Consider the following 14,473-nt stretch of genomic DNA (forward strand, 5'->3'; position numbering starts at 1 on the left):
ACATTTAGTCACCTTTCATAACATAACATTTAGCCACTTGTCATAACATAATATTTAGCCACCTTACATAACATTTAGTCACCTTTCATAACATAACATAACATTTAGTCACCTTTCATAACATAACATAACATTTAGTCACCTTTCATAACATAATATTTAGCCACCTTACATAACATTTAGTCACCTTTCATAACATAACATAACATTTAGTCACCTTTCATAACATAACATTTAGTCACCTTCCCTAACAATTCATAATGACAGAAAGACATATTTTAGTAGTGCTGCAATGGTCGAGTCAATTATCATAAATGGCAGTCGGGAAATGAAGTGTTTCAAAAGATGTCAGGCCTTGTGATAATCATACAGTAGATCAGCATTAGAAACAAACCCCCTGAGGGCCTGTTTCTGAGACAGAGTCAAGAAGTCAACATATCCCACACATCCTCCCTGTCACTGAATCATGCCTCACTCCGTGCGCGCGTGCGTGCGTGCGTGCGTGCGTGTACGCAGCAGAAGGGGTCAGCTCTTGGGGCCAGATCATTATAGGGTCGGGCCCCAGCAGAGGACTGCTTTTGTATTAATGTTTCACTCAGCACCTCTCATTCTGCTCTCATTTGGCCCTGAAGACTCTAGACTGAAGGCTCTACACTGAAGGCTCCAGGCAGGATGCAGCTGGCCCTCACCTGAACAAAGACCTGGATTGTGTGTCTGACATCAGAGACTAGAGTAGACACATTGGGGATGAAGGATGGACGTAGGCTGCCATAAGGAGACCTCAGTGGGATGAGAGGGTCTGAATAGAGGTGCCATTTATACTTGTTCGACCAACTGTATATTTTCTTTGCAGATGGTTTGTTCACAGTTAATTTCATTTCAGAAGACCTCCACTGAGATGGACATTTTCTGCAAAAGTTAAGAACCTTGATCAAGAAGTCCTGTCTCACCCTGCTTCTGGCTGCTCCTCCAGGAGTGCCTGGCTGGTCTCTGGGTCTTGAGGGTCTCCCTGGCCCTCTGTCTCCCCAGCCTGGGCTCCTGCTCCCTGGGCCATCTCTTCTGTGGCAGTGTCCTCTCCCTGGCCCTGGGATTCTCCAGCTCCCTCCTCCTGCTCCTCCTTCTTCCCCTGATCCTCCTGCATCTCCTCAGGCTCAGAGCTGTCCACCTCCTCGGCCTCCTCCTTCTCCTCCCCGCTCGACTCCTCCTCACTGGAGGTGGTCTCATACCTGGTCATTAACAACAACACAAACAAACAGCATCAATGAGACGACTGAAGTACCAAGAGACTTACCAAGTACCAAGATATGACAAGAAAAGGTCATTCAGCCCCATGTGTTCTGGCTATTTACTCACAGGGCTGGCCATTTACCTAACATTGATGTGTAACATCTTGGAATCTGTGAGCAGTGAGAACATGGCCTTGAAGTATATTGAGGGACATTCGTCTTTAGGATGTTATGAATAGATGGTTCATGGAACTTCTATAGGGCCCTTAATCAGAAAGGCTAAGGTCAGGCAGAGAATACTGTTCCTTCATGGATGTTTGTGAACCGATCTTTCAGGAGCCGCAGAATTCCCAGAATTCCTAAGGGAGAGGGGCGAATAGAGGCTGTGTAAGGAGAGTTCATGTGATCAGAGTCTGAAGGAGGGAAGTCTGTGCTGTGTTCTCAAGGCTATGTGTGTGTTTGTGTGTGTGTTTTCTCAAGGCTATGTGTGTGTTTGTGTGTGTGTTTTCTCAAGGCTATGTTGTGATTAGGAACAAGGAGGGCATGGAGGAAACATCTGAGCAGAGGCAGGATAAACAGCACCCACATCCTGGTTTAGCTCAGGGGTCAGGGGCAACCATAACCTGACACAGTAAACCCTTTAGAAATCTAAAAGGAGAGAATAGTACATTCAGAAACAGTTGACGAAATCGAAACAGTTGAAGTCGGAAGTTTACATACACCTTAGACAAAAACATTTAAACCCAGTTTTCACAATTCCTGACATTTAATCCCAGTAAAAATTCACTGTCTTAGGTCAGTTAGGATCACCACTTTATTTTAAGAATGTGAAATGTCAGAATAATAGTAGAGAGAAGGATTTATTTAAGCTTTTATTTCCTTCATCCCATTCCCAGTGGGTCAGAAGTTTATGTACACTCAATTAGTATTTGGTAGCATTGCCTTTAAATTGTTTAACTTGGGTCAAACATTTCAAGTAGCCTTCCACAAGCTTCCCACAATAAGTTGGGTGAAATTTGGCCCATTCCTCCTGACAGAGCTGATGTAACTGAGTCAGGTTTGTAGGCCTCCTTGCTCACACACGCTTTTTCAGTTCTGCCCACAAATTTTCTATAGGATTGAGTTCAGGGCTTTGTGATGGCCACTCCAATACCTTGACTTTGTTGTCCTTAAGCCATTGTCACAACTTTGGAAGTATGCTTGGGGTCATTGTTCATTTGGAAGACCCATTTGCAACCAAGCTTTAACTTCCTGACTGATGCCTTGAGATGTTGCTTCAAAATATCGACATAATGTTTTCCTCATGATGCCATCTATTTTGTGAAGTGCACCAGTCCCTCCTGCAGCAAAGCACCACCACAACATGATGCTGCCACCCCCGTGCTTCACGGTTGGGATGGTGTTCTTTGTCTTGCAAGCATCCCCCTTTCTCCTCCAAACATAACAATGGTCATTATGGCCAAACAGTTCTATTTTTGTTTCATCAGACCAGAGGACATTTCTCCAAAAAGTATGATCTATGTCCCCATGTGCAGTTGCAAACCGTAGTCTGGCTTTTTTTGGAGTTTTGGAGCAGTGGCTTCTTCCTTGCTGAGCAGCCTTTCAGGTTATGTCGATATAGGACTCGTTTTACTGTGGATATAGATACTTTTGTACCTGTTTCCTCCAGCATCTTCACAAGGTCCTTTGCTGTTGTTCTGGGATTGATTTGCACATTTCACACAAAAGTACGTTCATCTCTAGGAGACAGAACGCGTCTCCTTCCTGAGCGGTATGACGGCTGCGTGGTCCCATGGTGTTTATACTTGCGTACTATTGTTTGTACAGATGAACGTGGTACCTTCAGGCGTTTGGAAATTGCTCCCAAGGATGAACCAGACTTGTGGAAGTCTACAATTTTTATTCTGAGGTCTTGGCTGATTTCTTTTGATTTTCCCATGATGTCAAGGAAAGAGGCACTGAGTTTGAAGGTAGGCCTTGAAATACATCCAAAGGTACACCTCCAATTGACTCAAATTATGTCAATTAGCCTTTCAGAAGCTTCTAAAGCCAAGACATCATTTTCTGGAATTTTCCAAGCTGTTTAAAGGCACAGTCAACTTAGTGTATGTAAACTGTGTCCCCCAGGGCTCTGTTCTAGGCCCTCTCCTATTCTCGCTATACACCAAGTCACTTGGCTCTGTCATATCCTCACATGGTCTCTCCTATCATTGCTATGCAGACGACACACAATTAATCTTCTCCTTTCCCCCTTCTGATAACCAGGTGGCGAATCGCATCTCTGCAGACATATCAGTGTGGATGACGGATCACCACCTCAAGCTGAACCTCGGCAAGACGGAGCTGCTCTTCCTCCCGGGGAAGGACTGCCCGTTCCATGATCTCGCCATCACGGTTGACAACTCCATTGTGTCCTCCTCCCAGAGCGCTAAGAACCTTGGCGTGATCCTGGACAACACCCTGTCGTTCTCAACTAACATCAAGGCGGTGGCCCGTTCCTGTAGGTTCATGCTCTACAACATTCGCAGAGTACGACCCTGCCTCACACAGGAAGCGGCGCAGGTCCTAATCCAGGCACTTGTCATCTCCCGTCTGGATTACTGCAACTCGCTGTTGGCTGGGCTCCCTGCCTGTGCCATTAAACCCCTACAACTCATCCAGAACGCCGCAGCCCGTCTGGTGTTCAACCTTCCCAAGTTCTCTCACGTCACCCCGCTCCTCCGCTCTCTCCACTGGCTTCCAGTTGAAGCTCGCATCCGCTACAAGACCATGGTGCTTGCCTACGGAGCTGTGAGGGGAACGGCACCTCCGTACCTTCAGGCTCTGATCAGGCCCTACACCCAAACAAGGGCACTGCGTTCATCCACCTCTGGCCTGCTCGCCTCCCTACCTCTGAGGAAGTACAGTTCCCGCTCAGCCCAGTCAAAACTGTTCGCTGCTCTGGCACCCCAATGGTGGAACAAACTCCCTCACGACGCCAGGTCAGCGGAGTCAATCACCACCTTCCGGAGACACCTGAAACCCCACCTCTTTAAGGAATACCTAGGATAGGATAAAGTAATCCTTCTAACCCCCCCCCCCCCCCTTAAAAGATTTAGATGCACTATTGTAAAGTGGTTGTTCCACTGGATATCATAAGGTGAATGCACCAATTTGTAAGTCGCTCTGGATAAGAGCGTCTGCTAAATTACTTAAATGTAATGTTAAATGTAAACTTCTGACCCACTGGAATTGTGATACAGTGAAGTATAAGTGAAATAATCTGTCTGTAAACAATTGTTGGAAAAATGACTCGTGTCATGCACAAAGTAGATGTCCTAACCGACTTGCCAAAACTATAGTTTGTTTACAAGAAATTTGTGGAGTGGTTGAAAAACGAGTTTAAATGACTCCAACCTAAGTGTATGTAAACTTCCAACTTCAACTGTAGATTACCTGGAAATGTTCCTTTAGTCATGTATATTGCTTATGCTTGTTTGTTGTGTCTTGATGTGTCTCCCGTGTAGCTGTGGTCTGAATGAACCGCATCAGGTAAATTAAAGAAAACAACATGTTTTATACTGAGCTGAGTTCTCCTCTGAGGTAAAAGTAGAGCCATCCCGACTGAGTCTGTTCTAGTTCTGATGAGGGGGGCCAGCAGTGTGTTAGCTAGGCTATTGTAATGATGTGTGTGCTGGTAGGAGGGCCAGACAGCAGCTAGGGTATGCTAGCTACAACCGTGCTGTAGCATGAATACTAGACCAGCCTGTTGTAATCACAGCCAGGAGAGAGGCATTTGTTTTCCAGTACCACCTCTGTCATCTAACTCACATCTCATCAACATCAGACAGGCAAAGCACAGCCTAATCATAGGGCATCAAAGTCATACACTCGCACACAAAATGAAATGCACGCGCATGCGCACACACACACACAACACACACACATAAACAGGAAGGGAGAGTCACAGTGGGGGCAGTGTGTCTATGGGAGAGACAGGGTGAAAGATAGAGAGAAAGACAAATAGAGTGTAATGTAAAAAAAGCTAGGACTTACAGTATACAGGATACTACCCTTTACATCAAGACATTCAATCCAAACCTAAAACCTTGATTTTGGACAAAATTACCTGAATTGATTATTACTACCAAGGATTATCAAGAAAAACTTCTAGCAAACCAAAACCTGCAGAAGAAACACAGCGGAAACCTGGAAATACCCTCAACCCAACAATGAGTGAGTAATATTCAGTCTGAAGTTGCTTCTGAAGCCATGAAGTAAAATACAATAATATCTGGGTAATTTTGTTATATAAAGCTACATTAATTCTAGAACAGAACAGACCTGACTGCAACTTCAATTAGCACTGAAGTGTGAAGTGAGATGTGTGAAAATGCTTGAGCCCAACAATGGCAGGAGAGTTTCACAGCCTGCCCCACCCAAATGCAGAGGCTTTTGAAGCCCCCTACTCCATGGCTTCGCCCGTGCAGATATCACAGTACAGTACCCCTTGGAAATTGAAAATAACACTGCATGGAATAAGTACAAAAGTAAGCTCCTCAAGGACAATCCAGAGACACTATTTGCTGACTGCTACAAAGAGGGGAACGTAAGCAACTTAATTTTCCACACAGACCATCCCCTGGCATGGCACAGTGCTATAAGAGCACACTGCCCCTATATCAAGAGAGATGGTATTGGCCCAGGGTGAAAACTCAGAATACTAGACATTGGCGAAAATGCAACAACCTCTGTCAACAAGTCTGGAACAGTAACGGTGCAGGGCAAACTCATGCAGTTTTACGGGATCAAAGAGAGAGCACAGCAGGAAAACCTCTCTCTCTGTGACGACTCCCCCATCCTGAGTGAGTCTCATCACACCTCATCCTCAAAATGCCCTGCATACGAGCAGCCCCAAGAGGAGTCACCCCCCTTCACTGAGCAGACCCAGGTCCCACAACTGTACTGCTCCTCCATTGTTGAGAGAGAGAAATTCACCGAGCTGGAGAGAGAGATGGTGGAGCTCAGATAGCTAGTCCACACACTCCAGACAGAACAGACCCACAAAACAGAGCAGAACAGCAACACCCCCCCAACAAGACCCGAAGGGCAGAAGGTGGAGATGGACGGCTGTCTGAGAGAGCTGGCTGCTCTACGGACAGAGGTGAGAGAACTTAAAGAGGAGAGAGAGGAACACATCACAGTTAACAGCAGTGAAGGAGGAGGGAGAGGAACACATCACAGCTAACAGCAGTGAAAGAGGATGGAGAGGGACACGTCGCAGCTAACAGCAGTGAAGGAGGAGGGAGAGGAACACATCACAGCTAACAGCAGTGAAGGAGGAGGGAGAGGAACACATCACAGCTAACAGCAGTGAAGGAGGAGGGAGAGGAACACATCACAGCTAACAGCAGTGAAGGAAGAGGGAGAGGAACACGTCACAGCTAACAGCAGTGAAGGAGGAGGGAGAGGAACACATCACAGCTAACAGCAGTGAAGGAGGAGGGAGAGGAACACATCACAGCTAACAGCAGTGAAGGAGGAGGGAGAGGGACACGTCGCAGCTAACAGCAGTGAAGGAGGAGGGAGAGGAACACATCACAGCTAACAGCAGTGAAGGAAGAGGGAGAGGAACACATCACAGCTAACAGCAGTGACGGAGGAGGGAGAGGGACACGTCGCAGCTAACAGCAGTGAAGGAGGAGGGAGAGGAACACATCACAGCTAACAGCAGTGAAGGAAGAGGGAGAGGAACACATCACAGCTAACAGCAGTGAAGGAGGATGGAGAGGGACACGTCGCAGCTAACAGCAGTGAAGGAGGAGAGAGAGGAACACATCACAGCTAACAGCAGTGAAGGAAGAGGGAGAGGAACACGTCGCAGCTAACAGCAGTGAAGGAGGAGGGAGAGGGACACATCACAGCTAACAGCAGTGAAGGAGGATGGAGAGGAACACATCACAGCTAACAGCAGTGAAGGAAGAGGGAGAGGAACACATCACAGCTAACAGCAGTGAAGTTGGAGGGAGAGGAACACGTCACAGCTAACAGCAGTGAAGGAAGAGGGAGAGGAACACATCACAGCTAACAGCAGTGACGGAGGAGGGAGAGGAACACGTCGCAGCTAACAGCAGTGAAGGAGGAGGGAGAGGAACACATCACAGCTAACAGCAGTGAAGGAGGATGGAGAGGAACACATCACAGCTAACAGCAGTGAAGGAAGAGGGAGAGGAACACATCACAGCTAACAGCAGTGAAGGAGGAGGGAGAGGAACACATCACAGCTAACAGCAGTGAAGGAGGAGGGAGAGGAACACATCACAGCTAACAGCAGTGAAGGAGGAGGGAGAGGAACACATCACAGCTAACAGCAGTGAAGGAGGAGGGAGAGGAACACGTCACAGCTAACAGCAGTGAAGGAAGAGGGAGAGGAACACATCACAGCTAACAGCAGTGAAGGAGGAGGGAGAGGAACACATCACAGCTAACAGCAGTGAAGGAGGAGGGAGAGGAACACATCACAGCTAACAGCAGTGAAGGAGGAGGGAGAGGAACACATCACAGCTAACAGCAGTGAAGGAGGAGGGAGAGGAACACGTCACAGCTAACAGCAGTGAAGGAAGAGGGAGAGGAACACGTCACAGCTAACAGCAGTGAAGGAAGAGGGAGAGGTACACATCACAGCTAACAGCAGTGAAGTTGGAGGGAGAGGAACACGTCACAGCTAACAGCAGTGAAGGAGGAGGGAGAGGAACACATCACAGCTAACAGCAGTGAAGGAGGAGGGAGAGGAACACATCACAGCTAACAGCAGTGAAGGAGGAGGGAGAGGAACACATCACAGCTAACAGCAGTGAAGTTGGAGGGAGAGGAACACGTCACATCTAACAGCACTGAAGGAGGAGGTGAGAAAGCTGAGGTGTGACAGAGAGCAGGACACTCCCCCAGAGAAGCCAGCAGAACAGCCCACCTCAGACCCAGACCACAACACCACAATGGGACAGACAACACAGAACCCACCAACCCAACAGACCCTACCCCCTCCTAACAGTCCCCCTGTCAGCTCCCCCGATAGCCCTCCTGACAACCCCCACACATCCACTGAGGACACACTAAAGCCAGAGATTGTGCTCCTCATAGACTCAAATGGCAAACAACAACACGAAGAGTTATCTATCCAAAACAGAGATTTATGGATAAACTTCTCCAATCTTTTTGGCTCTATAATAAAAAACAAAGAACAAACAGCAAAAACATATACCTGATCAATTACAAATCTTAGAATCAGCTATTAAAGACTACCAGAACCCACTTGATTATCCAATTACATTGAATGAATTACAGGATAAAATACAAACCCTCCAACCCAAAAAGTCATGTGGTGTTGATGGTATCCTAAATGAAATGATAAAATATACAGATTCCAAATGGCTATACTTAAACTCTTTAACATCATCCTCAGCTCTGGCATCAATATTGGGGCATCTACCCCAATGGGATATGCATCAACAGAAACCTTGGGAAAATCCTCTGCAATATCATTAACAGCAGATTCGTACATTTCCTCAATGAAAACAATGTACTGAGTAAATGTCTAATTAGACACTATAGTATAGCACTGTATTGTATAAGCCATATGCATTATGCTAAACATAAAATATGTATCATGCATTATGTTAAATATAGGTCTGATTAAATCAAGTAAATAATCAACATACACAGTGTAGTAGTTTGCTGCTGACATACTGTCACGCCCTGACCTTAGAGATCCTTTTTATGTCTCTATTTTGGTTTGGTCAGGGCGTGAGTTGGGGTGGGTATTCTATGTTCTATGTTGTGTATTTCTTTGTGGTTGGCCCGGGTGTGGTTCTCAATCAGAGGCAGCTGTCTATCGTTGTCTCTGATTGAGAACCATACTTAGGTAGCCCTTTTTTCCACCTGTTTTTGTGGGAAGTTGACTTTGTTTAGGGCACATAGCCTTTAGCTTCACGGTTTGTTTTTGTAGTGTTTATTGTTTTGTTCGGTGTCATTTTTATTCAATAAAGGAAAATGTACGCTCACCACGCTGCACCTTGGTCCTCCTCCTTCAACAGCTGTGACACATACTGTATATATACTGTATATGCACAAACAAACAGCACTGTATGAGGACACAGAGAGAGATCCAAATATAGAGGAGTTAAGAGAAGCATTGTTACCCTCCGTTGACTCCCACAAACTTGAGGTTCTTCTTGGCTCCTCCTCTGTTCCCCTGCTTGTCAGCAGCACCGTTCTTCTTCATGATGGATTTCAGACCTGAGGGGGGGGGGGGGGGGGGGGGGGAGAAAGATATTGATTTATTTAAAAAATACCTTTACTGGCCCAACAGTTACATCTCCAAAAGCACAAACCCAACTTCACTTCAACAGACCTAGAAATCCAGAAACGAGTCCCCCTCCTCGTCCACTGTACATAGAACCACCCTGACACCCTACAAAATCCCCAAGACGGTTCACCAGCACCCCATATACAGTACATGCTCCAGTGTCAGCCAAGCCCGCACCTGCCCCAGGAGCACAGCTCTGGGGTCCGTACACCCCACTCCCTCCAGTGTCAGCCGAGCCCGCACCTGCCCCAGGAGCGCAGCTCTGGGGTCCGTACACCCCACTCCCTCCAGTGTCAGCCAAGCCCGCACCTGCCCCAGGAGCACAGCTCTGGGGTCCGTACACCCCACTCCCTCCGATGTCAGCCGAGCTCCCAGCAGCCCCAGCAGCACACAGCTCTGGGGTCCGTACACCCCACTCCCTCCAGTGTCAGCCGAGCCCGCACCTGCCCCAGCAGCACAGCTCTGGGGTCTGTACACCCCGCTCCCTGCATCTCATGTTTTCTGGTCTTCCACATTGCCATTTTTGCCTGCCCCAACAGGTAATTTACTAGGCAGTCTCTTCGCCTGTTGGCTACGTTATACCTAGGCCTTCCAATGTATAGGTCCATAGTCAGCCCCAACCCTGTACACCACCCAGGACAGAAAACAGCCCAACCAGCCTGGAACAAGACAAAAACAGATGCTGCACTGTCTCCTCCTCCCCCCCCCCCCCCACAGAACAGACACCCCCTCCCCACTGATAGATCAAGGTGCGACATCTATCTGTTCGTAGCGCCCTGTGAATAATCCTCCACTCGTGTCCAGTGTTGGCCAGAACAAATACATCCACCAGTAACCTCTACAGTTGCTTGACGAGACTCTGTGGGGAGTCCAACACCATCAGCCTGTGCCAGAGCATTGAAGCAGCCAAGTTGTTAAAGACCAAGCCCCTTCCCATGAAAGACATCAGTGGCAACAACCACCGCCATTTAGACAACTTAGCCCCAACCTTGTCCACCTTGTCCACTATCAGTTTATGTCCTGAAACTCTGAGATCCCCAAGAACTCCCCTAAGAACTTCATCCCTACTCTGTCCCACTGTAGTCCCCCAGGAAGACTAGCAGATCCTGCTCTGTCCCACTGTAGTCCCCCAGGAAGACTAGCAGACCCTGCTCTGTTCCACTGTAGTCCCCCAGGAAGACTAGCAGATCCTGCTCTGTCCCACTGTAGTCCCCCAGGAAGACTAGCAGATTCTGCTCTGTCCCACTGTAGTCCCCCAGGAAGACTAGCAGATCCTGCTCTGTCCCACTGTAGTCCCCCAGGAAGACTAGCAGATCCTGCTCTGTCCCACTGTAGTCCCCCAGGAAGACTAGCAGATCCTGCTCTGTTCCACTGTAGTCCCCCAGGAAGACTAGCAGATCCTGCTCTGTCCCACTGTAGTCCCCCAGGAAGACTAGCAGATTCTGCTCTGTCCCACTGTAGTCCCCCAGGAAGACTAGCAGATCCTGCTCTGTTCCACTGTAGTCCCCCAGGAAGACTAGCAGATCCTGCTCTGTTCCACTGTAGTCCCCCAGGAAGACTTGCAGATCCTGCTCTGTTCCACTGTAGTCCCCCACACCCCTGCCAAATCCCTCTTCTAACTGACTGGTCAGTTCAGCCCCCCCCCCCCCCCTCCCCCTCCCCATTTTACCATTAAAAAGAACCCACAGGACAATAACTTGACCCATGATCTAAATTCGTTACCCAGGCCAAACACTCTCAAGCACAGTGAAATGCCCTTCTTGTAGGCTCCAAAGCAAACATTGGAGGAATCAATACCATCGTAGCACAACATTTTTATAAGGTAGAATAAAAACATGAGAAATAAAAATAAGAAGAACACGAGAAAGTAAAAACCTATATACAGGGTCAGTTCCAATACCATATGTACAATATACAGGCATACTGGCGTGATAAAGGAAAATATGTACGGTGCATTCAGAAGGGTATTTTGACCCCTTGACTTTTTCCACATTTTGTTACATTACAGTCTTATTCTAAAATGGAGAAAATAGAACATTTTCCTTCTCAATCTACACACAAATTTTAACAAATGTATAAAAAAATTAAAACAGAAATACCTTATTTACATAAGTATTCAGACCCTTTGTTATGAGACTTGAAATTGAGCTCAGGTGCATCGTGTTTCCGTTGATCATCCTTGAGATGTTTCTACAACTTGATTGGAGTCCACCTGTGGTAAATTCAACTGATTGGACATGATTTGGAAAGGCACACACCTGTCTATATAAGGTCCCACAGTTTATAGTGCATGTCAGAGCAAAAACCAAGCCATGAGGTCGAAGGAATTGTCCGTAGAGCTCCAAGACAGGATTTTGTCGAGGTATAGATCTGGGGAAGGGTACAAAAAAATGTATTCAGCATTGAAGTTCCCCAAGAACACAGTCGCCTCCATCATTCTTAAATGGAAGAAGTTTGGAACCACCAAGACTCTTCCTAGAGCTGGCCGCCCGGCCAAACTGAGCAATCAGGGGAGAAGGGCCTCGGTCAGGGAGGTGACCAAGAACCTGATGTTCACTCTGACAGAGCTCCAGTGTTCTTCTGTGAAGATGGGAAAACTTTCCAGAAGGACAAACATCTCTGCAGCACTCCACCAATCAGGCATTTATGGTAGAGTGGCCAGAGTAAAAGGCACATGACAGCCCGCTTAGAGTTTGCCAAAAGGCACCTGAAGACGCTCAGACCATGAGAAAAAAGATTTGCTGGTCTGATGAAACCAAGATTGAACTCGTTGGCCTGAAAGCCAAGCATCACGTCTGGTGGAAACCTGGCACCATCCCTACGGTGAAGCATGTTGGTGGCAGCATCATGCTGTGGGGATGTTTTTCAGCGGCAGGGTCTGGGAGACTAGTCTGGATCAAGGGTAAGATGAACGGAGAAAAGTACAGAGAGATCCTTGATGAAAACCTGTTCCAGAGCGCTCAGAACCTCAGACTGGGACGAAGGTTCACCTTCCAACAGGACAACGACCCTAAGCACACAGCCAAGACAACGCAGGAGTGGCTTCGTGATAAGTCTCTGAATGTCCATGTGTGGCCCAGCCAAAGCCCAGACTTGAACCTGATAAAACATCTCTGGAGAGTCTGATAATAACTGTGCAGCGACGCTCCCTATCCAACCTGACAGAGCTTGAGAGGATCTGCAGAGAAGAATGGGAAAAACTCCCCAAATACAGGTATACCAAACTTGTAGCGTCATAGTCAAGAAGACTCTAGGCTGTAATCGCTGCCAAAGGTTCTTCAACAAAGTACTGAGTAAAGGGTCTGAATACTTATGATCACATGGCGCTACAGAGGGTGGTGCGGACAGCCCAGTACATCCCTGGGGTTGAACTCCCTGCCATCCAGAACCACTATATCAGGCAGTGTGAAAGGAAGGCCTGGAAAATCATTAAAAGACTCCAGCCACCCAAGACATAGACTGTTTTCTCTTCTTCCGCATGGCAAGAGGTACCAGTGCTCTGCTTGGATTACAAAACACGGTCCAACTTCCTGAGGGGAAAGAGTTGCTGTTGCAACGGCACCGGCCTCCAGTTGTTCGATAGAGCTATGTTCCGGCGAATAAACTATAAACTATCAAAATAAAGAGAGTCGCACACTTCAACGTTTTGGCATCACTGTGCCTTCTTCAGGGTAATGTCATGAATACTTGAACCAGGTTATGTAGACAAACAGTGCAATTAGTACAACCAATGACAATAGTGAGGGGTGTGTCATAATGAATACGTTAATTAGAATGAATTAGTGAAACAGTTAAAAAACAATAGTAAGCTCCCCTTACTGAAATATATCCTATCTAGTCTTGCTGCTCTAATCCTCCCCTCCACTACCTTCACCAATGTATAGCTCCTCCCTCGCTGATTTCTGTCCCTCCCCACATCTACTAGTCCATGCTGTTTCAACATGTTGGTTAAGACCACCACCGACTGTGGATGAGCTTCCACCCAGTTCCTATTTAGTATGTAATCTGTTGTACAGTTCCAGTGAACCTAACTGGGACTCACCCTGCGATGCTACATCTACACTGATGGGAATATCTGACAGTGAATCAATCTCTTCCTCCATCCTCATTGGGCAGCTCCACGGAATCCGGAGCCCCCCGGCTCTCCCCAACACCCTCTCCACCATCCCCCTGCGTGTCTGTAATTACACTGGGCATATCACCATGCGTGTCTGTAATTACACTGGGCACATCATTCTCCATTGTCCGTGAGACAGGCATATCAGCCTCGGAGTCAATGTTGTCACTGCCCTCAGTAACCACTATCAGGCCCGGCCCTGAGCTCCTCATCACGGCAACCTGGGCCACATCAACATTAACCTCATCAACAGTTTGTATGGGGTTGAGTCTGGACCAGGGGTGGAGGCCGGTGCTGCCCCGATCCCCCGGCCAGGTCTCAGATCTGGAGCCAGACGAGGATCCATCAGTGCCCTGCTCGCCCGCTCCCTGTGCGTGCATGCCTGCCGCTTATGTCCATTCTCCACACAATCAAAACACCTCAGACTGTTGTCACATAAACCATCTAGGCTTTCCCTCATACCTCACCTGATACCAAATGTCTAAAGTTTTTAAACTAAAAACATGAAAACCTGCCTTCTACATCCAACTAATAACTCTCTCATTGGGCTGGCGAATGTAACGTGCGAGCTCTCATATCAGGTCGCCATCGGGAATGAACGCACATTGGATAAAGTAACCCTCGCAGCCGAGGAGAAAAGCGGGGTGATTTGCAAAAAAACATAATTTAGAGTAACACCTGTCTGAACCAGCCGGTTCACAAGAAGCTCCTCTTTCAGTAACACCTGTCTCAACCAGCCAGTTGACAAGAAGCTCCTCTTTCAGTAACACCTGTCTGAACCAGCCG

The 14,473-nt window shown here is 47.5% G+C and overlaps 1 protein-coding gene across 1 annotated transcript in view; it reads right to left on the reverse strand.

The window, feature by feature from the left end:
* The window catches only part of LOC120037788 (KN motif and ankyrin repeat domain-containing protein 4-like), a 34,790-nt gene that overhangs the window by 14,214 nt on the left and 6,103 nt on the right, over nucleotides 1-14,473 (reverse strand). Inside the window, exons 2-3 of the mRNA XM_038983760.1 lie at nucleotides 9,404-9,500; nucleotides 951-1,226 (exon numbers count right to left, since the gene is read on the reverse strand). Coding sequence (XP_038839688.1) covers nucleotides 951-1,226; nucleotides 9,404-9,500 — 373 coding nt within the window. The remainder of the gene's footprint in view (nucleotides 1-950; nucleotides 1,227-9,403; nucleotides 9,501-14,473) is intronic.

This window comes from Salvelinus namaycush, unplaced genomic scaffold (genome assembly GCF_016432855.1).
Source record: "Salvelinus namaycush isolate Seneca unplaced genomic scaffold, SaNama_1.0 Scaffold1870, whole genome shotgun sequence".
Classification (NCBI taxonomy): domain Eukaryota; kingdom Metazoa; phylum Chordata; class Actinopteri; order Salmoniformes; family Salmonidae; genus Salvelinus; species Salvelinus namaycush.